The sequence below is a fragment of the Epinephelus moara genome, chromosome 8 (assembly GCF_006386435.1).
Source record: "Epinephelus moara isolate mb chromosome 8, YSFRI_EMoa_1.0, whole genome shotgun sequence".
Lineage (NCBI taxonomy): Eukaryota > Metazoa > Chordata > Actinopteri > Perciformes > Serranidae > Epinephelus > Epinephelus moara.
This window is the reverse complement of record NC_065513.1, coordinates 23620710-23640142: the sequence shown is the minus strand read 5'-3', so window position 1 is coordinate 23640142 and position 19433 is coordinate 23620710. Positions and strand designations below refer to the sequence as shown.

At 41.2% G+C, this 19433-nt stretch overlaps 1 protein-coding gene across 1 annotated transcript in view; it reads right to left on the bottom strand.

The window, feature by feature from the left end:
* Positions 1-3099: 3099 nt before the first annotated feature.
* The window catches only part of LOC126394237 (proprotein convertase subtilisin/kexin type 5-like), a 95424-nt gene continuing 79090 nt past the window's right edge, over positions 3100-19433 (bottom strand). Inside the window, exons 23-35 of the mRNA XM_050050941.1 lie at positions 12566-12620; positions 12330-12475; positions 11206-11412; positions 10838-10921; positions 10495-10681; positions 10010-10224; positions 7706-7948; positions 7385-7618; positions 7129-7309; positions 6826-7043; positions 5548-5648; positions 5170-5380; positions 3100-3527 (exon numbers count right to left, since the gene is read on the bottom strand). Of these exons, the coding sequence (XP_049906898.1) occupies positions 3115-3527; positions 5170-5380; positions 5548-5648; positions 6826-7043; positions 7129-7309; positions 7385-7618; positions 7706-7948; positions 10010-10224; positions 10495-10681; positions 10838-10921; positions 11206-11412; positions 12330-12475; positions 12566-12620 (2495 nt within the window). The 3' untranslated portion in view covers positions 3100-3114. The remainder of the gene's footprint in view (positions 3528-5169; positions 5381-5547; positions 5649-6825; positions 7044-7128; positions 7310-7384; positions 7619-7705; positions 7949-10009; positions 10225-10494; positions 10682-10837; positions 10922-11205; positions 11413-12329; positions 12476-12565; positions 12621-19433) is intronic.

The following is a 19433-nucleotide window of genomic DNA, read 5'->3' as shown; positions in this document are numbered from 1 at the left end:
TCACCTTAATTCTCCCCTTCTTATTGTCTAACATGTTTCTCATTCAGCTAGTCTGAAGCTTAATAATTTTGATGTTCTTATATGTTTCAATGTATTTGAATATCTCTGTTTGCATGTATTGATTCTTGTGCATCAGTCTTGGCAATTGTCTTGTGTCAGCCTGTCATTGGCTGCAGCTGCTACACATATGGTTTCTATTGCCTCTCATTACACCTTACACTGTGATTGGTGCTAGAACTTATGTATATAAATAGTATTCAGTGTCTTTGCCTCTGTTTGACAGACTGAAGAAGGCTTAGGCCGAAACGCGTCTATCATTTTGTTTGGCCGTGTGTTGCCCTATTAAAACATAGATTTTGACTCTTGTCTTTTGTGAGTGCTGTTGCCTACTAGTTTCATTGGAATCTCTCTGCAACTTGCACCCATCACGATTGGAAATATTGGAGTTGTGCGTCCTCCTTCCTTCAGAAATGTACAATGCCAACATTTTCTTCTGGCATCTGGGCTGCTTACATTACATAATCACACTCACCAAATCCAAAATTGACATGTTACTAAGCTCAATAATTACAGGGAACAACCAACAGCAGTCACTGTGTTGACTTGCATGCAAGTCTTTCCCAAATCACTTTGACTCACCTCTGTACAGCAGCAGGTTAATTCATAACACAAATGTTCATCAAGAGTGCACACACACTCACAACACAGATCAAAATCCAACTTTATTACCAAACAATGATTCACAGCACATCTCACCTCAAACAAAGTACAGAGAAAGATCCAAATGATTTACTCTTCACACTTTACAGTGGGCTGGATGCAGACCCGTTATTATCTCAGGGAGACAGCAATACAAGGCAACTGCACAGCGCTGAAGTCAAAGAGTGAGTTAAAGGGGGAAAAATCTTCAACTGCAACCTTCTGCTGTGTTATGAGCAGTTATCTGAGCACATGCATAGATGCATTTCACTGTGGCCTAAATAAAATGAAACCAGAGAAAACATTTGCCTCTCTGTGTAAACTAACCTGAAAAGATCCAAACAGTACCACACAGGGTTACAGATCAGATTGTGCTTCAGTGTAAAGTTTGCTTTGTATTCTGAGGTGACACCTGCAGTGTAATACACAGTCCAGTTTACTGATTAAACAAATGTAACACAGCAAGTTCTGACAGTAATGTTACAATAAGAGCTTTAAACCAGATGATGCAGAAACAGAGGAAGCATGTTACACAGTTGGGTTGTTAAAAAAGGACCAATCAAATGTAATGAAATGCAATCTTATATAAATCTAACTCTGCAAATTGTAATATGAATGTATGATTGTGTAAGATTCTCTTTACCACAAGCAGACAATAGCTACTGTGTCACATTATGCTGTAAACATACAAAATTATCCTCAAATGAAATGATTTATTCCAGAAAATGTAAACAAACACATGAAAATGAATATGATTGTCAGCACATTCATAGTGTCCCCTGAGGTTTGTGACTCAAACAAAGAGATCAAACTCTTCTTGCCAATCAAATGAAAAGTTTGGTAATCCAAAAGTAAACCAAAATTATTGATGTTGAGACACAGACAAAGACATAGAGATTAGAATGGGCCTTCTCATTCAAATCAGTGCAGCAGGATGGTCAGAGCGGCGGCCACTTTTATGTGTAATGTTGCCATTTCCAAGTTGTGAACTCACTAAGGTGGGGTTTTGCAGTAACGACCAAACAAGCAGCTGAGTAGTACGTTTTTAATTGAGCAATCTGTCAATTTAAAAAATATTACCCTAACTGTTTCTTTTGTTGCCATCCGTTGCATGATTATTGAAACACGATGTAACGCTACTGTAGCTGCCTCAGAAGAACAAATAAAGCTGCTGCTCAGCGGGCAAAGAGGCAGAGCCAGCATATTTTTTACATCTAACTCGGTGAGTTAAGGATTTATTTCGACCAAACCAGAACTGGTGATTGTTGTAAAAGCCTACTAACTAACTAACTAGATTAGTAACAAGAATAACCAAGTCAGTTTTGTTGAGTGTTGTTTTGTCGAGTTTAAATGAAGGTTTTTTAAAATGAGTTAACAAGGCAGTTAAGTTTATACTAGTGTTAGTTCGGTGAAAGAGAGAAACTTGGATTGGTGGTTTGTATTTTTCTGTTTAATAGGGACAGTAGGTGTAAGGATAGGCTGAAACAGAGTCCTTAAACTGACGTGTTTTGTCACCATAGCAACTCACAACAATCGCCATTTTCTTTTGTACTCATCAAATGACCAAGGTAAACAGTTCAATGTCCTTTATACTCATTTTCATTACTCTTTACTATGAGGCTTGGCCACTAGTGAGTCAGTATCCAACTTGACCCAGCAGCCATTCTGTCAAACATCTCAGGTGACGTATGACTTAATAATCAAACTGAATGTAGATAACCAAATTTTATGACCTTGGAACTTATCAGTGCTGTGCAAACATCAAATATTTTTGTCCTCAGATTTGTATGTATCTCAGATATGTACTTGAATATGTCGTGTATAATATGAGTTGTTTTTTAGCCTCTGCAGGGTAAGACTGGAACAATAAGCACATTTAATTCTCTTAAGTCCTGTTGCTGCCAAACAAAGTTAACAGTAGTCATGGCAAACAACTCTGCCAACTGCAATCAGCCGTAACCTTATATTGTCAACAAAACTGTGGCATGATAGCAGGTTGGAACTGGTTTGGCATCATTTATCATGATGAAACGTTGCCTTCGACATGGGAGAAATGATTTTGAGACTATCAGAGAGGGCAAACAATCAGCACAAATATGATCATGAAATGTAGAAAATGTGCTGTGAATCCAGACTTCTAAACATGCTGATCAGTGCCACCAGCACATGGGGCCTGTGTAAATATGGCAAGAGGAGAGTATGTCTTTGAGATGTGATGTCATTGAAAAAATTTTGTGTGTGCTTGTCACCCTCCTTCACTGCTTCACCCACTGACAGGATCTGAAGAGATCTAACTATTAAAAAAGATAAGAATTAAATAGACATGATGTGAACAATCTTCACAACATGTTTAGACAGCAATGATATGTTAGAAAGAGCCACTCCTCCCGAGTCAGGTCTTTGTGTGCTTTGTTTTCATCTGTAGGAGTAGCTCTCATCATCATACTCCAACTCAATCTCATCTTCATCCAAGAGTCCGTACTTGAACTTCCGATACACCGTCCCATCCTGTCCCATGTACACAATGTCCTCATCGTCATCGTCTTCCTCATCATCCTCGCATTCGGCAATGCGATCGCTGTACTCCCCAAATGAAGAGACAGCAGGCTGTAAGGCAACGCCTCCATTGGTATCCAGTTTCTCATAGCCTCCTGCTTTGATTTTAGGTGCCATTGCAACTGTTCTAGATCGAGCATTGAGGAAGAGGAAGACTCCTCCGCCCACAGAGAGGATAACTACAACACAGGCAGTGACAAAGAGTTTGGCGGTGTTGCCTTCGGCCTCTGAATCCTCTCTCATCAGAAAGTTGACACCCAGGACGCACTCCTCTGAGAAGGGGGAGATGGAGCACGGCATTAGGTTACAATAACAAATGTAATCTGTAGACAGTAGGCAATCTGTTATTTATGTTTAATGTCTAACCTGCTCTGAGTTTCAGTGATTATGTTTGCTGATAAGATGCTCTATGCTTTGTCTCATGGTGGGGCTTCACATTGCTGCTTTTAATAATCACCATGGTTTCAGACGATATGATCAAACATGCTGGTTTTGAACTGACCATCAGAAGAATGAAAATATTACAGTCTGTCAGTTCTTGATCTAAACCTTTTTTTTTTTTTACGTTCATCACATATTGACTTTCCACTTCCACATGCGACGTGCAAGGTACCCTGGGTGTGTTGGTTGTTGACGTTCTGGGACACCGTGTGTTCCGCCTGTTACATGTATTGTCTTCTTTCAAAATACACTTCTGTTTTCACAGGAAATTTCCGTTTACATACAGTCTCTTTAAAAATAAACGCACTACATGGGTACAACACAGCGAATTGACGGTTTTTTTTTTTCCTTCAACAACAAAAACACATGCTTGGGTTTAGGCAACAAAAGCTCGTGGGTGGGTTTAGGAAAAAAGTACAGTACAATCTTATAAGACATGAACATTGCTCTCTCGGGTGAAAGTCAGTGTTTGTTGGACCCATCCACCACCCCTCCAACCCACCACAGTTTGACTTTTGCCCCCTTAAATTTCGTCCTTGTCCCACCGCATTTCCCCCTGACATCGCTGGGTGCCATTAAACTATAACGGCAACTAGCTGCGTATCATGCAAACTTCAAAGGAAGCCTTTTTTCATTGGTTTCTGACGCTGCAATTTCGCTGACTTCAGAGTTACTGTCTACTTTTCTCTCTTTAGAGCCCGCCACGTGAGATTACTTTTCTCTGACTTTTTTATTTCTCCGACTGTTGTCTCTGGTCTCGTCTCATCTTACTCACTCAAGTTGCAATGCTTATCGGAATGCACAGATATGATTGGCTGAGTAGCATCACACGAGATAATTTAACACGTACAATTGGTCTGCGGTCCCCTAAACCAGTGCCATAAATGCTTTATGGGCTAAAATAGAAATGTACTTTTAAAATTCAATATTTCTCAATAGTTTATAGGTTGTAGGTCTGGGTTTGGATAGGACAGCAGCTTGGTCTGGAGCCAAGGGATGAAGAGCGGTGGCAGGTTAAAGGGGGAATGTATTTTGGTCATTTTGCAAATGAGGGGATGTCCTTATATCACTCACTGTCTGTAGGCCTGTGCTGGAACTGTTTATGATGAATCCTTGTGTGGGATGAGTGTGTTTTAAAAGACTCTTGTTTCAGTGAAGTGCAGTCTTGTCTTTAATGGCCAGAGGCCAAGAAAGTTTGGAAAATTTCTTGAAATGGCAACATATTTTCCATCATCCTAAAATACTGGAAACCCCTATTTGGCAGGAAGATGAAACTCATGTCTACACAGTGGGAACGCTATCACTTAGTTGAATTATAGAAGTCAGCCATTACAAATTACAGATACCCTAAAAGAATGTGACTGTTGACTCACACGCATATGAACACTATTTTCCAGGGAACACTTCTCAATACAATGTGTATCTGTATGTGTTTGGTTGGTGGTCTGTGTTCCAGTGTGGGTTCTCGTTTACCTCGTGAGGCCTCGCAGTCACAGCACTCCCTCGGTATTGGTTTATCATCATGGCGTGTCTCATTACCACAGCAGGACAAGCAGCGGCCATCATCAGACAGGATCTGGAGTGCGGGACACACTGTACAACTCTGCATGCCAGGACCTCGGCAGTCCAAGCAGGACGGGTCACACGCCTGGCAGTTTGGCTGATCGTTGTCAGACTCAGAGCCCTGAAGCAACAGAAGGATTTGTTACAAAGCATTTTACCTCCACATACAGCTCCGTGACTTACAGAGCAGCTTTGCAAAACTACAGCTACAGCTTTTAGATGTTATTCATTTTTCATGAGGCAAATGTGATACGTTGGTTGAGTATAGAGAAAAACTTTGACTGTCACCTGTGAAGTGGCGTAGAAGCCTACAAGACACTGGGCTGCACAGATGCCTCTCATGAATGTGTAGCCTTCATAACAGGATTGACAGAACAGAGCGCCGCCAGCTGGAAGCAGAAAGATGCTGACAGTTGTTAATCACATGGTTGAAATGAAATTTCCAGATTGAAAGCATTTCAAAAGGCGTAGAAGTATGTCATCCCTTGGAGGGGAGTGTACGATAGATAAGATATTTATCGTTAGAGTTCTTTAACACACATTATACACCTAATTGCAGTGGCGCCCCTGATACGATTTGCCCCACTGGCAAAAATAATGGAGGGCTGACATCACTGTCTTATAGAGGCTGGGGCACAGTCTTTTCTTAAGCTCATGTAAAGGTAGTGGTATCTGGTGACACTAGACATCATAAGCTGGTGGTTCCCAACACATTTGTAGGGGATGAGTTTCCCTGATATTTTACAAACTTTTTGTAAGATTCTCTTTCTGTGTTCAAATTCAGTGTTTTCTTCTTTCTGAGGGTCGGCCATTGTTCTATTAGCTCATTGTTTTCACTGCAGGACGAGGCTGTTGAGCAAAGAGTAAAGGCTCTGTGAATATAGCTGTTCAGGTCTTTACTGTGCCCTCATCCTGTGAGATTTTTTTAAATGTATATCTTGAATAGTAATCTAAACTTTAAAAATAACAATTTCATTTAGTTTCCATAAGTAACACAAGGAAATGCAGAGTGTGATATTCTATCATGCTTATGTTCATGTGTTTGTGTCCACTTCCTGTTTTATTTTGTGTTCTTGTGTTTAGTGTTTCTTTTACACCCTGAGTTTTCCCACCTTTGATAATTACCTCATGTGTCACCTGTGTCTTGTTCCACTAACCTGTGTGTAGTTAGTAATCATCCCTTGTGTAATTAAAGCTCACTGTTAAAACCCGTGACCTGAGGCATCCATAGGAACTCAAAATGTTAACTGTACCAGTATTAGACTGTGCACATCAGATAATTGGTAACGTTAACTGTAAAATAAGAAACCAAAGTATATCAGTATGTGTGCCACCCCAAGATTTTCATTTGCCCCATCTCACTGCCCCTATGAAAAACTTCTGGGGCGCCACTGCCTATTTGAGAATATATGCCGAGATGTAATGTAAAACATTTTTATCCTGAGGTGTCCTGGTAGGTCTTGATAACAATGTAAAATCACATAAAATACACCTAACGCCAAAAAAAACAAATAAACAAACAAAAAAAGCACATGGCAGAAATAAGCCATGACAGGCTTCCTTTACCACTGCAGGTTTTGCAGGTGGGGTGACACTTGTGACAGGTCTTGGACCATCTGTCTTGGTAGTAGTCTGGAGGGCAGCTTTGAAGGCACTGTCCCTGCTGCCTCAGGTAGACGAAGCCCTCCCGACAGAGCAGACAGTTTCTGTTACCACGACCCCAACACTTGGTACAAGAGGGGTCACATCGCTCACAGACCATGGTGGTGGTGTTACCAAAGTGACTGCAAAGGAGAGAGGATATCTGTTTATCATGTTCTTTGATGAAAAAGGAGAGGAGACTTTGTGTGTGCGTGTGTCCTTACTAACCTCTCTGAACAGGTTTCCACGCAGCTACTTCCCTGCTTGAAGAATCCAGATCTACAGTCGACACACTGCACACTGTGACGACCAGCACATGACTTACAGCTGAAGTGGCAGCGTTCACACGCACGTTCGTCTTTGTCGTCTGCATAGTAACCGACAGGACACTCCTGCATGCATGTGCTGTCTGATGGACACAGTCACAAAGTTATAATTTTAAAAGGAGATAAGAAGCACAACATCTAGTATTGCAATAACTTACTCAGTATGAAGTATGGTGGGTTGCAGCTGAGGCAGTGATCTTGGCCTGACCCAAAACAGCGATGACAGAGTTTGTGACACGGCTGGCAGTCCCCATTATGGTCCATGTATGAGCTCAGAGGGCACTGACTGAACCACACACAGTGACCGCTGGCATCTTTACGCCTGTTGGTGTCGCAGGTAAGGCAGGATGAGGGCTCATGGCCTGAGCAGGTCAGACATGACCTGTCACAGTCTGGAAAAATAGAATGAGACACAGTGTAGCAAAAAAAAGTATTGTATTTGATGTTGCATTACTAAAATAAACTTCCACCTTCCCTACCTCTGCATTCATTGGTAGTCGCATCATAGTAAGTGCTGCTGGGACACTTAGCCAGACACTCTCCGTTGTAACGCACAGCTTGCGGGTTGCTACACACATCACAGTCATCAAAGCCTGGTCCGTCACAAGAGGCACAATCCGCGTGGCAACGCACACACTCCTGTTGCTTCTCACTGGCAAAGTAGCCATCGGGACAATCATCCACACACTTGTCGTTATGGAGGAAGTAGTAGTGGGCACACTCTGGGAGAGAGTAAAAGAAAGGGTTATGCAAAACAGCATTGTTTACATTGTCTGCAAAAAACAATACGATTTCTGGGCCAGTGAGAAGTGGCAGAAGTGGCACCAACATGTAGCAAGAAGTTAGAGGACATGTGTTTGTAATTCCATTCACACTTCTGTAGACTCAATAGATATATATATATTTTTTTTTTTTGCAGTGGCAGAAACCTGAAGTGTGTGTGAGCGCTCATCTTCTCATGTGTTGCCTGTTTTTGAGCTGTTGTTTAATCTGGACAGCGAGCACATGCCTGAACTCATCCAGGCCAAACTTGAACTTGTAGTTTGGCAGCCTGACCCGGCTATGACTCAGAATAATTTCCATGGGAAAAGTCTTATCACCTTTGAGCAATTCCTGGGAAGTCTCTGTATCAAGTGACATGGGAGCATTAATGGCTCTAGTGAGAAAGTCAGTGATGCAACACATCGTGAATCACTGAAGTGAAAGTGGTTGTGCTTCACAGGTTATGCTCAAGTGGTGACTCACCATGTGGATTATTGCATCAGGATGAAAGTTCAGTTGACTTTATTACCCCTGAAAGTGCATCTGATCACACGCTGTCATTACTGTAACAGGAACAACTCAAGCCAGTAGTTTAAAGGGACAGTATCCAAATCAAAAATGCATATTTTTCCTCTTACCTGTAGTACTAATTATAATTGTCTAGATTGCTTTAGTGTGAGTTGCCCAATTGGAGATACTGGCCGTAGAGATGTCAGCCTTCTCTTCTCAGTGCTAAAAAACATTTGAAAAACTCAACAGCAATGTCTCTTTCCAGAAATCATGATGCAGTTACTCAAGATAATCCACAGACCTTGTTGTGAACATTCAGCTAGGAGTCATTTTCTCTCTGTCAAACATCACCGCACAGACGGAAGCATCAATCTACTGCTAGCTCACCTAGCACCACTGAGTGAGCTTACATTACTGCTCAGCTGAGGGGGACAACATTAATGTCTACATCTCACGCTGTCACAAGCATGAGCCTCTCGTTTATGAGTCGATGTATGCTTCCTACAATACTGCATGAAACTGCCCCCAACAAGGTCTGTGGATTATCTTATGTAACAGGGTTATGATTTATGGGAAGAGACATTGCTGTTGAGTTTTTTAATTGTGATTTTTAGGCACTTTGAGCACCACAAGCCGAGTGCCATCTAGTTCCATTATGCTGGAGAGAGGGCAAAAATTTCTATGGCTGATATCTCCAACACTTAGCAAATCACACCAAAACAGTCTAGACTGATAAGTAGCACTACAGGTAAGAGGTTGAACTGTCTGATATTTGTTATTCAGCAGACTTAAAGTATATATAGCCTTTTATTTGTACTTCAGTTTCTTTTGCACCAAAGTCCAATTTTTTTCCTCGTGCAGCCCAATCACATGATCACATGATTGGAAATCACCAGATGTAATTTCCCAAATGAAAGAAACCATCAGTGTTGTACATTTGGCTTGATTTAATCTTTTGCCCATTCCCTCAGGCAGCTCTCACATCCTGTTCCTCACACTGACAATTTCTTCTTCTCACCACCATGATGAGATGGAGTCATGAATAAAGAGCTTGTTCATGTTCAACCTCAGTGATAACAATACAACTAACATTAACACGATAAATGAAAATGCATTGTCATGTCATTCCATTAAAACCCATCATATTATATACAGATATACATATAAACTTTACTCTCTATATGTACTCTGACCCCGACAAATGTTGTTTTATCTGTTTTATCTTTCCCCGACTCATCTTCTCTCTAATGTCTCTGTATTCCTCCATCCTTCTTATCATCAGATTTTCCTCACTTCCTTTACCCTTCCAACTCTTACAGTTAGGCTTCATGGCTGAACTATTTGCAGTCGAGTGAGCAGGGAAGAAGCTCTTTGTGTTTACACCTCATTTTCCTTCTCCTCCTCCTTCTCCTCCATTCAGCTACTTCAACAGTAACTAATTACCTCTCAAAAGAACACCTCTCTACATTTTCTCTTTCTCTACCCTCCACTGCTTCACCCAGCGTACTTACTCTTACACAGGCCATCTTGATTGCACTCTTCACAATGAGCTGGACAGCGATGGCACTCTGTCTTGGAGGTGTAGTAGCCCTCTGGACAGTGTGACCTGCAGGAGTGGTCCAGCAGCAGGTACTGTGCCTCACAGCTCACACAGTGAGAGGAATTTCCCTGGCAGGATTTGCACTCTGGGGCACATGGGTGGCACACGCCACCTTGAGGAAATCCTCTGGGAAGGAGGCAGAGAGAGGAGAGGGTGAGGATGATGTGAAGTATGTTTTTTTCCCTTTATTTGACAGAGGACAGCTTTGAAATGGGGGAGAGAGCGAGAGAGAGGTATGACATGCAACAAAGGTCCCAGGGCTGGAACTGAGCTCAGTATGTTGCAGTTATATGACATGCACTGTAACCACACGGCTTCAAAAGTGCTCCATCATTGATGTATTGTCATGGAGTGTGGTCATGTGCAAGTCAAGAAATGAGAAAAAAGGACAGTTACCTCTGACACTCCACCACACACCCTCCATTTTGGAGGTTAAGTCCATTGCGACAGTGCTGGCACTGCTGGGTGTCTTGGCATATGACACACCCTTTTGAGCAGTCTTCACACTGGCTGGACGCCTTGTTGGCAAACGTGCCAGGTGGACAATGAGGCGTGCAGGTCTGTCGAGCGGTCAAAAAACGACCTGTGGGCAGAAAGACAAATCGTACCACTGATACAATAAGTGGTCAACAGCTTTACTGTCCTTTCTCACTGCCAGCTAAGAAAAAATCATGAGACAAAGAAGCTCACTAAATATAGAGGCTCAGACCAATGTGGCATACAGACAGTAAATGTTTACCAGAGTGGCAGCTGTTGCAGTCATCCTTTCCTGCACCAGAGCAAGTCTTACAAGTGGAGTAGCACAACTCACAGTCGCCCTGACCTGATGGTTAACAGCAAACAGAAACCAGGACAAAGTATGTAGACATGAATGACATGAAGATGGAATAAAATAGGAAGGTAAGATTCCCCACCATGGGCTGAAAAAAATGGCTAAAGGATGTGTTATTGTGTACCTAATGAAAGATGCAAAAAATATATTCCACTCCATGCTTTTAAGTTGCACGTTTATATGATGAAAACTGTCAGCATCACACTTTACATGTGCAAGTAAAGACAAGTAGGTAACACTGACAACATTTAGTACTGAGGTAAAATTTGCCATACTGTTTCTGAAGTGTGTCTCAGGGCAGAGAGCAAGCTGTCTATCCTTAACACACTCCCCATTGATCAGCATGAATTCGTCTTCACAGGAATCACAGTCGTCATATCGAGGCCCTCCGCAGGTGCGACAGTCGCGGTGACAGGGCTCACAGTCTCGGCTCTCCTCATCCACAAAGAAACCTTTCTTGCAGTGATCCACACACTTGCCATCTAGACACACAAATACACATTTTACTTCTTCTAATAACCATTAAATGTATTGTTCTTCTACAGAAAGAAATAACTTGTCATCTCTGAAACTTTTTTCACTTGGATGCTTGTTATCGCAGCAGCCAACAGATGGAGACTTTTACTGTGATGTGTACAGTTCTTTAGAAACAAAAAAATACTGTCACCAGACACATGGTTTCTTTTTCACTCTATGGACAGGAGAAGTCCTTAATTATGCCAAACTGGAAAGAACTGCATAATTATGAGCTCCATGAGAAAATTTTGCATGATGTGGGAACCTTTTTTTGAGCTGGACTTCATCGATATCCTTGAATGATTAATCATGTATTTTAGTGACATCAAATTCTTAAGTGTCAGGCAGTTCATGATGTTCATCATGTTGTCTATCTCTATTTTATTTGGAAAATATCAATGCACAAATTGAGGGGAAAGAAATAAATGAAAAAATACTGTCTGGGGTATCTAGATCAGTGGTTCCCAACTGGTGGGTCACAGTCCAAAAGTGGGTCACAGGTCCATTCTGAATGGACCACAAGTGACTTGCAAATGTGTCAAGTTTGTAAAAAAAAAAAACACACTTTATTTTGAAGTACGGTAAATTTCTGCCACAGAGCTTTTATTTTTAAGTGCGTGTCCTGCTGTAGAATAAGTGACTAATGGGCATCTACTTGATGGACATGGTAAACTAGCTTGATGACATGGCCAAACACAAATATGACACTGAATATATTCAGCTGTGTGGCCCTTGAACTGATGACTAAGAAGGAATCTGGACCCCATGGCTGGACCAGCTGGGAACCACTGATCTAGATAACATCATCCGATGTAGATCACAGTTTCCCTACAAATGTCTCCAGCTGATATCAACCCCACATTATAAGTGGTTCAAATGTTACCGTCAACGTAGAATCCCTCTTTACACCAGTAGCACTGGAACTCGTCACAGACTTCACACTGTTTGTCTTCACATGGATCACACACCATGGTGTCGTTCACATTGTAGGTCCGATCTGGACAGGACTGATGACAGTCTGAGCCCAACCTGACAGACAGATAAAAAGACGGACAGTGTAAATATGAGGACACATAAATATGAGGGTGCAATTCAGTGAAACTCAGCCTAGAGACTTACTGGTAATAACCATCTTCACATTTGAGGCAAACAGTTTCTTGAGCTCCTGAATCCTCTGTGGAGAAGAGCAGAAGTTAAACAAAGCACTAACAACAGATCAGACATACTGTGATTGTGAAAAGAGCCATAGTATTAGTTGTTGCAGCTTCTGTTTGAGGGGAGACATTTCCCAAATTTGATGCTTAAATATGCAAATGAGGCAGTATCAAATTAAATTTCTGCTTATTTGCACACATGTTCAGAACAAAATGTGAATACTGGCTAAAGCCAGTTCAAGTTCTTGTTTGATGTTGTTGCCATATGAGAGTCAAAGGTTTTTGCAGGGGGGATTTTGGACATATCTCTATATATTTTTTAATCACAAAAAACTCTGATTTTCCATGATCTTGGGAATAAAATGTTTTATTAATCCAGCTATGAATGACATATGAACAAATCCTTTTGTAAAAGCATTTAAGTACAGCTTGGAATAGACATAGAAAGTTTGGTGGAAAAGTGCTTCAGAAATTAAGATTTCTGGCTCAGAGTTTGCCTGATATCAGACTGAACTGTCAACTCATTAACGGCATTTCCATCTTAATTCAGTCAGTCAACTTGGACTCAGTGGAGTGGGCGTTATCAGAGGTCTGGACAAAGACAAGCTCTGAGTATAAGAATTTTTTTTTTTTTTTTTTTTTTGAGAAAATGTAATTTAAGGATATATAACTAATCGATATAACCATGAAATCTGCCCAGTTGGTTACTTACATTAAGACAATTCTATTTTTGTATTACAAGTTTAGTTTTCCAACATTTAAATATGCAACTGGGGCACTGTTTAATTAAATATGCTATTTTTGCATATATTTCCAGAGCAGAAATGTAAACCAAAATAAACACCTAAATGTGTATTTTGGACGTTTTCTCAACACTAGTCTGAAAGAAGATGTTACAGAAGCAAAATAGCCCAAAATCTCAAAATTGACCAGTGGAGGAAAAACCTGTTTCCACCTGTAGTGTCTCCCATCAAATTACATTTAAATATGGTGAAGTACCCTTTCTGTTCATAGTAAATATGATATTGAAGATAATATTATTCAGCTGGTGGTCGTCTCTTTATGTATTTCAGTTGTGAAAATGTAGACACCCCATCTCATCTACCTGCACTGTAAATTTTCTAACCTCAGTTTCCTGTGACACCAGCAGGAGGCACTCTGACAACACACAATAAATGTGTGCAGCTCGCTGTAGATGGCTGAATGGCGCTCACAGATCAATCATCAGCTGAGTGTGATCAATGTAAAACCAGCCAAAAAAATCGAACCCAGAAGCCTTCAAACAAATGTAAAAGTCAAAGAGTCTCTGCAGGCATTTTAGTTCACGTCCATAATGTCTGTTAGTTTCTCTCATCTTGAAGAAGTCAGAAGTCAAATGCTGCGGCTCTGATGTGCTGTGTGGTGGGTCTAGTGTGTGTGTTTGTGTGTGTGTTTCTGTACTGTCTGTGCATTATGCACTGCAGGTGTACTTTTGCTGAGTGACACAAAAAAACAAGAATAATTTGAGTGACGGGTTATGTAAAACACTTGCATATTTGCTATTAATGTGTTTTTTTAAAATTTATTTTTATGTCATTGGAGACCAGGGAAACTGTGCAGGGGATATTAATAAGTAATTCAGGTGTGTGTGACAGAGGCTGTTTTTGTACACACACCAAAGGAGAAAGTTCATTTCCCCTCCGAACTAATTAATTCCTGCTGTCAATCAAAACCATCCAACTGGCAACTGAGGAAGGCAACTTAGGAAGGGCCACACTGTCATCCCGTAGTCCAACAATGTCAAAACATCTCCAAGGACCAAGGGAGCGAGGAGGGGGGCAAGAGGCAGAGGAAGAAAGGATCAGACAGGAAGCAGAAAGAGAGAGGGAGAGCCAGGGTAAAGGAGAGATATAAGGAGGGAGAGAAAGAGATAGAAATAACCACTAAAAAAGCCCCTGCTGCAGACTCTCCCTAGGGACATTCATCCTCTCCAGAAAAGCCTCCATCGACCCCCACACCCCATTCCTCTCTCAGTCTCCTTCCAGCACCCAAAACTTAACACTGCACTGGTTTGCACTTCAATGCGGTCGACAAGCCACTACCTGTGAAAGCAATTACTCATACAGAGAGAGAGAGAGACTGGGAGAAAGAAAAGGTGGGAGGGACAGAGGAGCCGGAAATCATGCCTTCAGGCTGTGTCTATGTGAAGAGAGAAAATAGCTCCCGCATAAATATTAACTGTGAAAGCCAGGGGAGGGGGGGATTTCAACAGAATATAAACTGGCATCCTGAAGTATGCACTTGTGGAATGTGCAAGCACTCATACGCACACATTTACCATACTCACAAACTACATATTACACACATCACATACAGTACATGCACACTATCACACATTTACGTGGTAAGTGCTCAGTCTCAGTTACGAGAAGTGATACAAAGTCAGGAGTGACGATGGATGAATTCTCCTTCACCTTCAATTATCACCTACTAAGATGTGATTGCTGTTTGTGAGTGTTTTGCTGATAGAGAAACACATACAGATGTGTGACAGATTTTATTAAGTGTATGAGATCAAATCAGGTAAAAACTCGAGCTGAGATGCAGCGGCGCCCCGAGAAAGTTTTCATAGAGGTGGTCAGATGGGGCCACTGGACAAAAGCCATAACTGAATTATAGAAATTCCTTTATGCTGCACTAGTATATAGGCTAGTTGAAAACTATGTCAATATCCTCCTGAGACCCTGTGTACCCGTATGTGGACATCACATTTTGGATTTTACTTGACCTAATCTTTCATTCTACTTAACTCAGACCTGTTGTCCTCATTTGTGGACACTTTTTGTGCCATCTAGTGGTAGTAAACACTAATCCATGTAAAAACAAGATGGCAGCCATCTCTGCCAAGTCAGTCTGCAGCTGATCCCGAAACACAAATGGACAAGGTCCCAAACCTGATCACATTTTGTAGTTGAAACTTCTTTATTTATGATTAATATTGTTTGTTGCTTGATATGGCAACAGATTCGTCTCGTTTGAGGACATTGGGACTTTGTTATCATTGACAGTGTTTAGGTTTTTATACTTATCAGGTCCTACTGATCTCAAATAGCTAGGAGAAATTAAAATGCATACCAAACAAAAGTTAATGTCTCAGGAGGATATAAAAGTTAAGGAATAGCATACTGATATACTCACTTTCTTATGTTACAGTTTACATTACTAATCATCTAATTTGCATAGACTAATACCAGTATAACTGATATTTATTTACATATCTGTATCACATGTGTTGGGCGATTTATTGTTTTTCATAGGGGCTGGTCCTTTTCCTTATAAAAGTCAAATATGTAACTTCAATGTGAAGAGTACATTGATTGTAAGAGAACAAAACATTTAGAGGAAACAAGCCTTCTCCAGTTTAAGGGAGACTCTTGGGTACCCACAGAACCCATTTTCATTTAGAGTCCCTTTGAAAATGGCCTTGTCAGTGGTTCCCTCGCCAAAATGTTGCTCTGCTGACAGGGGGAGAGCGGCACATGCTGTGTTTGTTTACTTGAAAGTTCTTGTGGTTTTTGGGGTGACCAGATGAAATATGGCAGAGTTAGTCTCAAAAGAAAACTAAAACTGTGCCAATATGACAACATTTTGAATGTGGAGCTGATGAAACAGATGTCCTAACTGAGTGCGAGTGCTCAAACTGAACTTTGGCGCACTCTGTACATATATTTTTTTTTATTCCTGTCCCTCGCTTTGACAGCTCTACAACGGACAAGGAATGGCTGATTCACAAAGTTGAAATAAAAAAATATCAACACAAAACCTCCTTATTTCACTACTAAAATCAAAAAACAGTGGAAGCTAACTGGAGGAAGATAGCAGGGAGCAGAATGTTTCTGGTAAGCTAAATGATGATCTCTAATAACAAGCTTGGCTACTTGCTGTTGGCTGTATCATTGATCATTTCCAGTACATATAACAATATGAAATGTTTTCTGTTTTAGATGGTGAAAACATAGAAAGACAGATTGCTCACAGTGGACAGAGAGCTCCAGTGTCACATGATAGTCGGACGCTTGTTTGCTGTTGGGACACAGTTTCATTATGTTCCACTTTAAAGTGGCTGCTGAGTCATCTGCAACACCTGGTAAAATTCAGTATACCCATCCAGTCCAATGTCTGGCTTAATATCAAACTGGTTTGAACATTTTCACACCAGCCCAACTCCAGCCACAGCCTGTTTAAGACAGTATTACTGGCCTCCACTTGGGGATGCCACTGGTGACACAAGCTTTTGGGATGCCAACAGTCTCTGAGCAGCAAGATTACAGCTCCACAGTGAAGGAGCTGTAGGATTATTTCAAATGCTTCTTTCCTGAAGCCTAATAGAACCAGTAAAGATCAATAGTTATTGATATTGAAACAAAGAAAGCAAATAATGCATTAATGCATTGTTGCATTGGTGCATTCCACAGTGTGTGTAAATCATCTTAAACACTCATGGTCAAAAAAGGTGTCTAGCAACCCCAGTCAATAAAAAGCAAAAGCATACTGAGATGTTGGAACCAAAGGAATGAGAGAAGCGAGGACACAGACACACAGGGAGGAGGACTGGTGAAGTTCAGAGAAAATCTGAACACAGAAGAGCACACAGACTAATTAGAGATGTGTCAGGCAGCAGTGCTCCCTGACAGAGGAAGCCATGGAGCCATGTGCCAAGGAGAGCCAAGATAATGAAGCCTTTTTATCCCAGGTAAAAGACAAGGTCTGGTGAGTTTGCCAGGCTGAGAGAGGTCTTATCACTGGCCTACACAATGTGCATCACTGCCATTTCCCTAAGTTACACAGAGTCAAGTCAGTTTTGTTTATATAGCCCAGGGCTAGGCAACCTGCAGCTCCGCTCCACAGCCACATGCTGCTCTTACATATTCTTATATTCTTTAATTGTAAAAAATGTGTAGCATATACACAAATTAAAGTAAAAATCAATTTGGCAGTGCTCTCTGGTGCATCATACATCTACAGCCTGGTGCATTTTCATCATAATTTTCGTCAAACCTTAATAGCGGTAGCTGGTCTTGAGTCTAGCTGGGCTAGCTATGGATTCTAAATGCAATCCAAAATAAGGAGAAGTCTTGGAGACAAATTGTTAGATAAATTATAGTGCATGGACAGATTGATTTCCTTTCACCACCAACGCTGCAAAGTTCAAGTAACAAGCAGTCATAAAAAGCCCACTGCAGAGTCGCAATGTTTTGTTGCCCAATATCACAATTTTGCACTCAGGGGCATTAAAGTCTAGATCCTCAATTTGGATAACGGGAAAACTCCACCCAGAGAACCTTTACCAGGCAAGAAAAGGACAGATTCAAGACATGACTGATCCAGTTATAAAATACCTTTCAACCCTTGTCACATGGTTCAGGAGTATAGTATGCAAAGATGATTAATGGGTATAAAATTGGTGATGAGTTAGAAAGAAATACTGAGGTAATTTGATGAGGGTGATAGGATGGAGGAGGGGCTGCTGCATCTTATCACACACCGTCAGGCTGGCGAGCTCATTGATAGACCTCACACAAAGGCACAAACTAACACAAACACACTCCTAATCTTAAATGAGCGGTTCACTCAAATTGAAACTAAAACCACAACGTCGAGTGTAAATGTTTGGCCTTAGAATACATGGAAATCTTGGGCTGGTGCAATGTGAGGAGCATCCAAAACTGCCTCAGTTCCCAAACATGTCTTCACATTACTGTAAATGTCTTAGCTCAGTGATGCAGAATGAGGACGTAGTGTAGGCATGCACACACATAGTCGATGCCAGACACTACACGTTCGGTTTCATCTTCACTTTAGCCCGTAGCACCGCGTCACAGGGCCAATCATCCCCAATCTCTAATGTGCTGACTGACTTGTTTAGCTGCAGAATTGTGATTACGAAGAGCGAGTGGGTGGCGGCGAGGCTGTGGTGGGGATGAGAGAGAAGAAAGATATTCCACCCAGAATGCATAATGACATAATAACACCCCGTCTCCACCTGCAGACTGGTTCAGCACAATAACAACTTTCTACGGTATGTCGGTGTAACCATTTCTGGGAGAAGGAAGTGCCTCTCGTCTTGATGTGGCTTGTACTGGCAGGGTGAGGTGTAAGAGCACAGGGAATGAGATTTACACTGATTGTATACTGTGTGGTTTAAGTTTTCACATTTTGCAGTGTTGAGAGAAAACAACACATTGTATTCAAAACACCATCTGGAAAAAGAGTCTTTTGGTATCCTCTTTTGTTCTTTACAAAATTTGATTTGTCATATGTATGAAGAGTTTGGAGGAAAACAGCTGTGGAAGGACAAATAATTACCAGCCGCATTTACCCAGGCATGGAAAACCTTTTTTAACCCTTTGCAGGATAGATAATGTCTGCCTCTGGCATAAATTAGATTTCAGGTAGTGTTCCTTGTGGAGAAGATAATCAAAAGCAGTCCTGCAAACAAGTGAAAAGTCTAAGTTAAGTTTAAAGAAAGGGTCTTTGCTTTGTCCAAATGACTTTCCGAATGAATGAGGCTTATGGGAATAAACGTAATGTTCATTAATTGCAGAACACAGTATATTTCAACACCTTAGCTCAGTTGTTTTAATATATCAGCAGTAGTAGAGAGCCTACAGCAAAGAGTGAGGTACGACAATAATCAATGGTGGCGTCATTAGTAAATGCAGGCACCCCAGCTCACACTGTCAAACATGTTTACTAAAGCATCCTTTATTAACTGTCATCTTTTGGTCACAAGCTTTCCCATCATCTCAGTTTATCTCACTCCTCTGGACTGAAATGCAGTGGCATCTCCACAG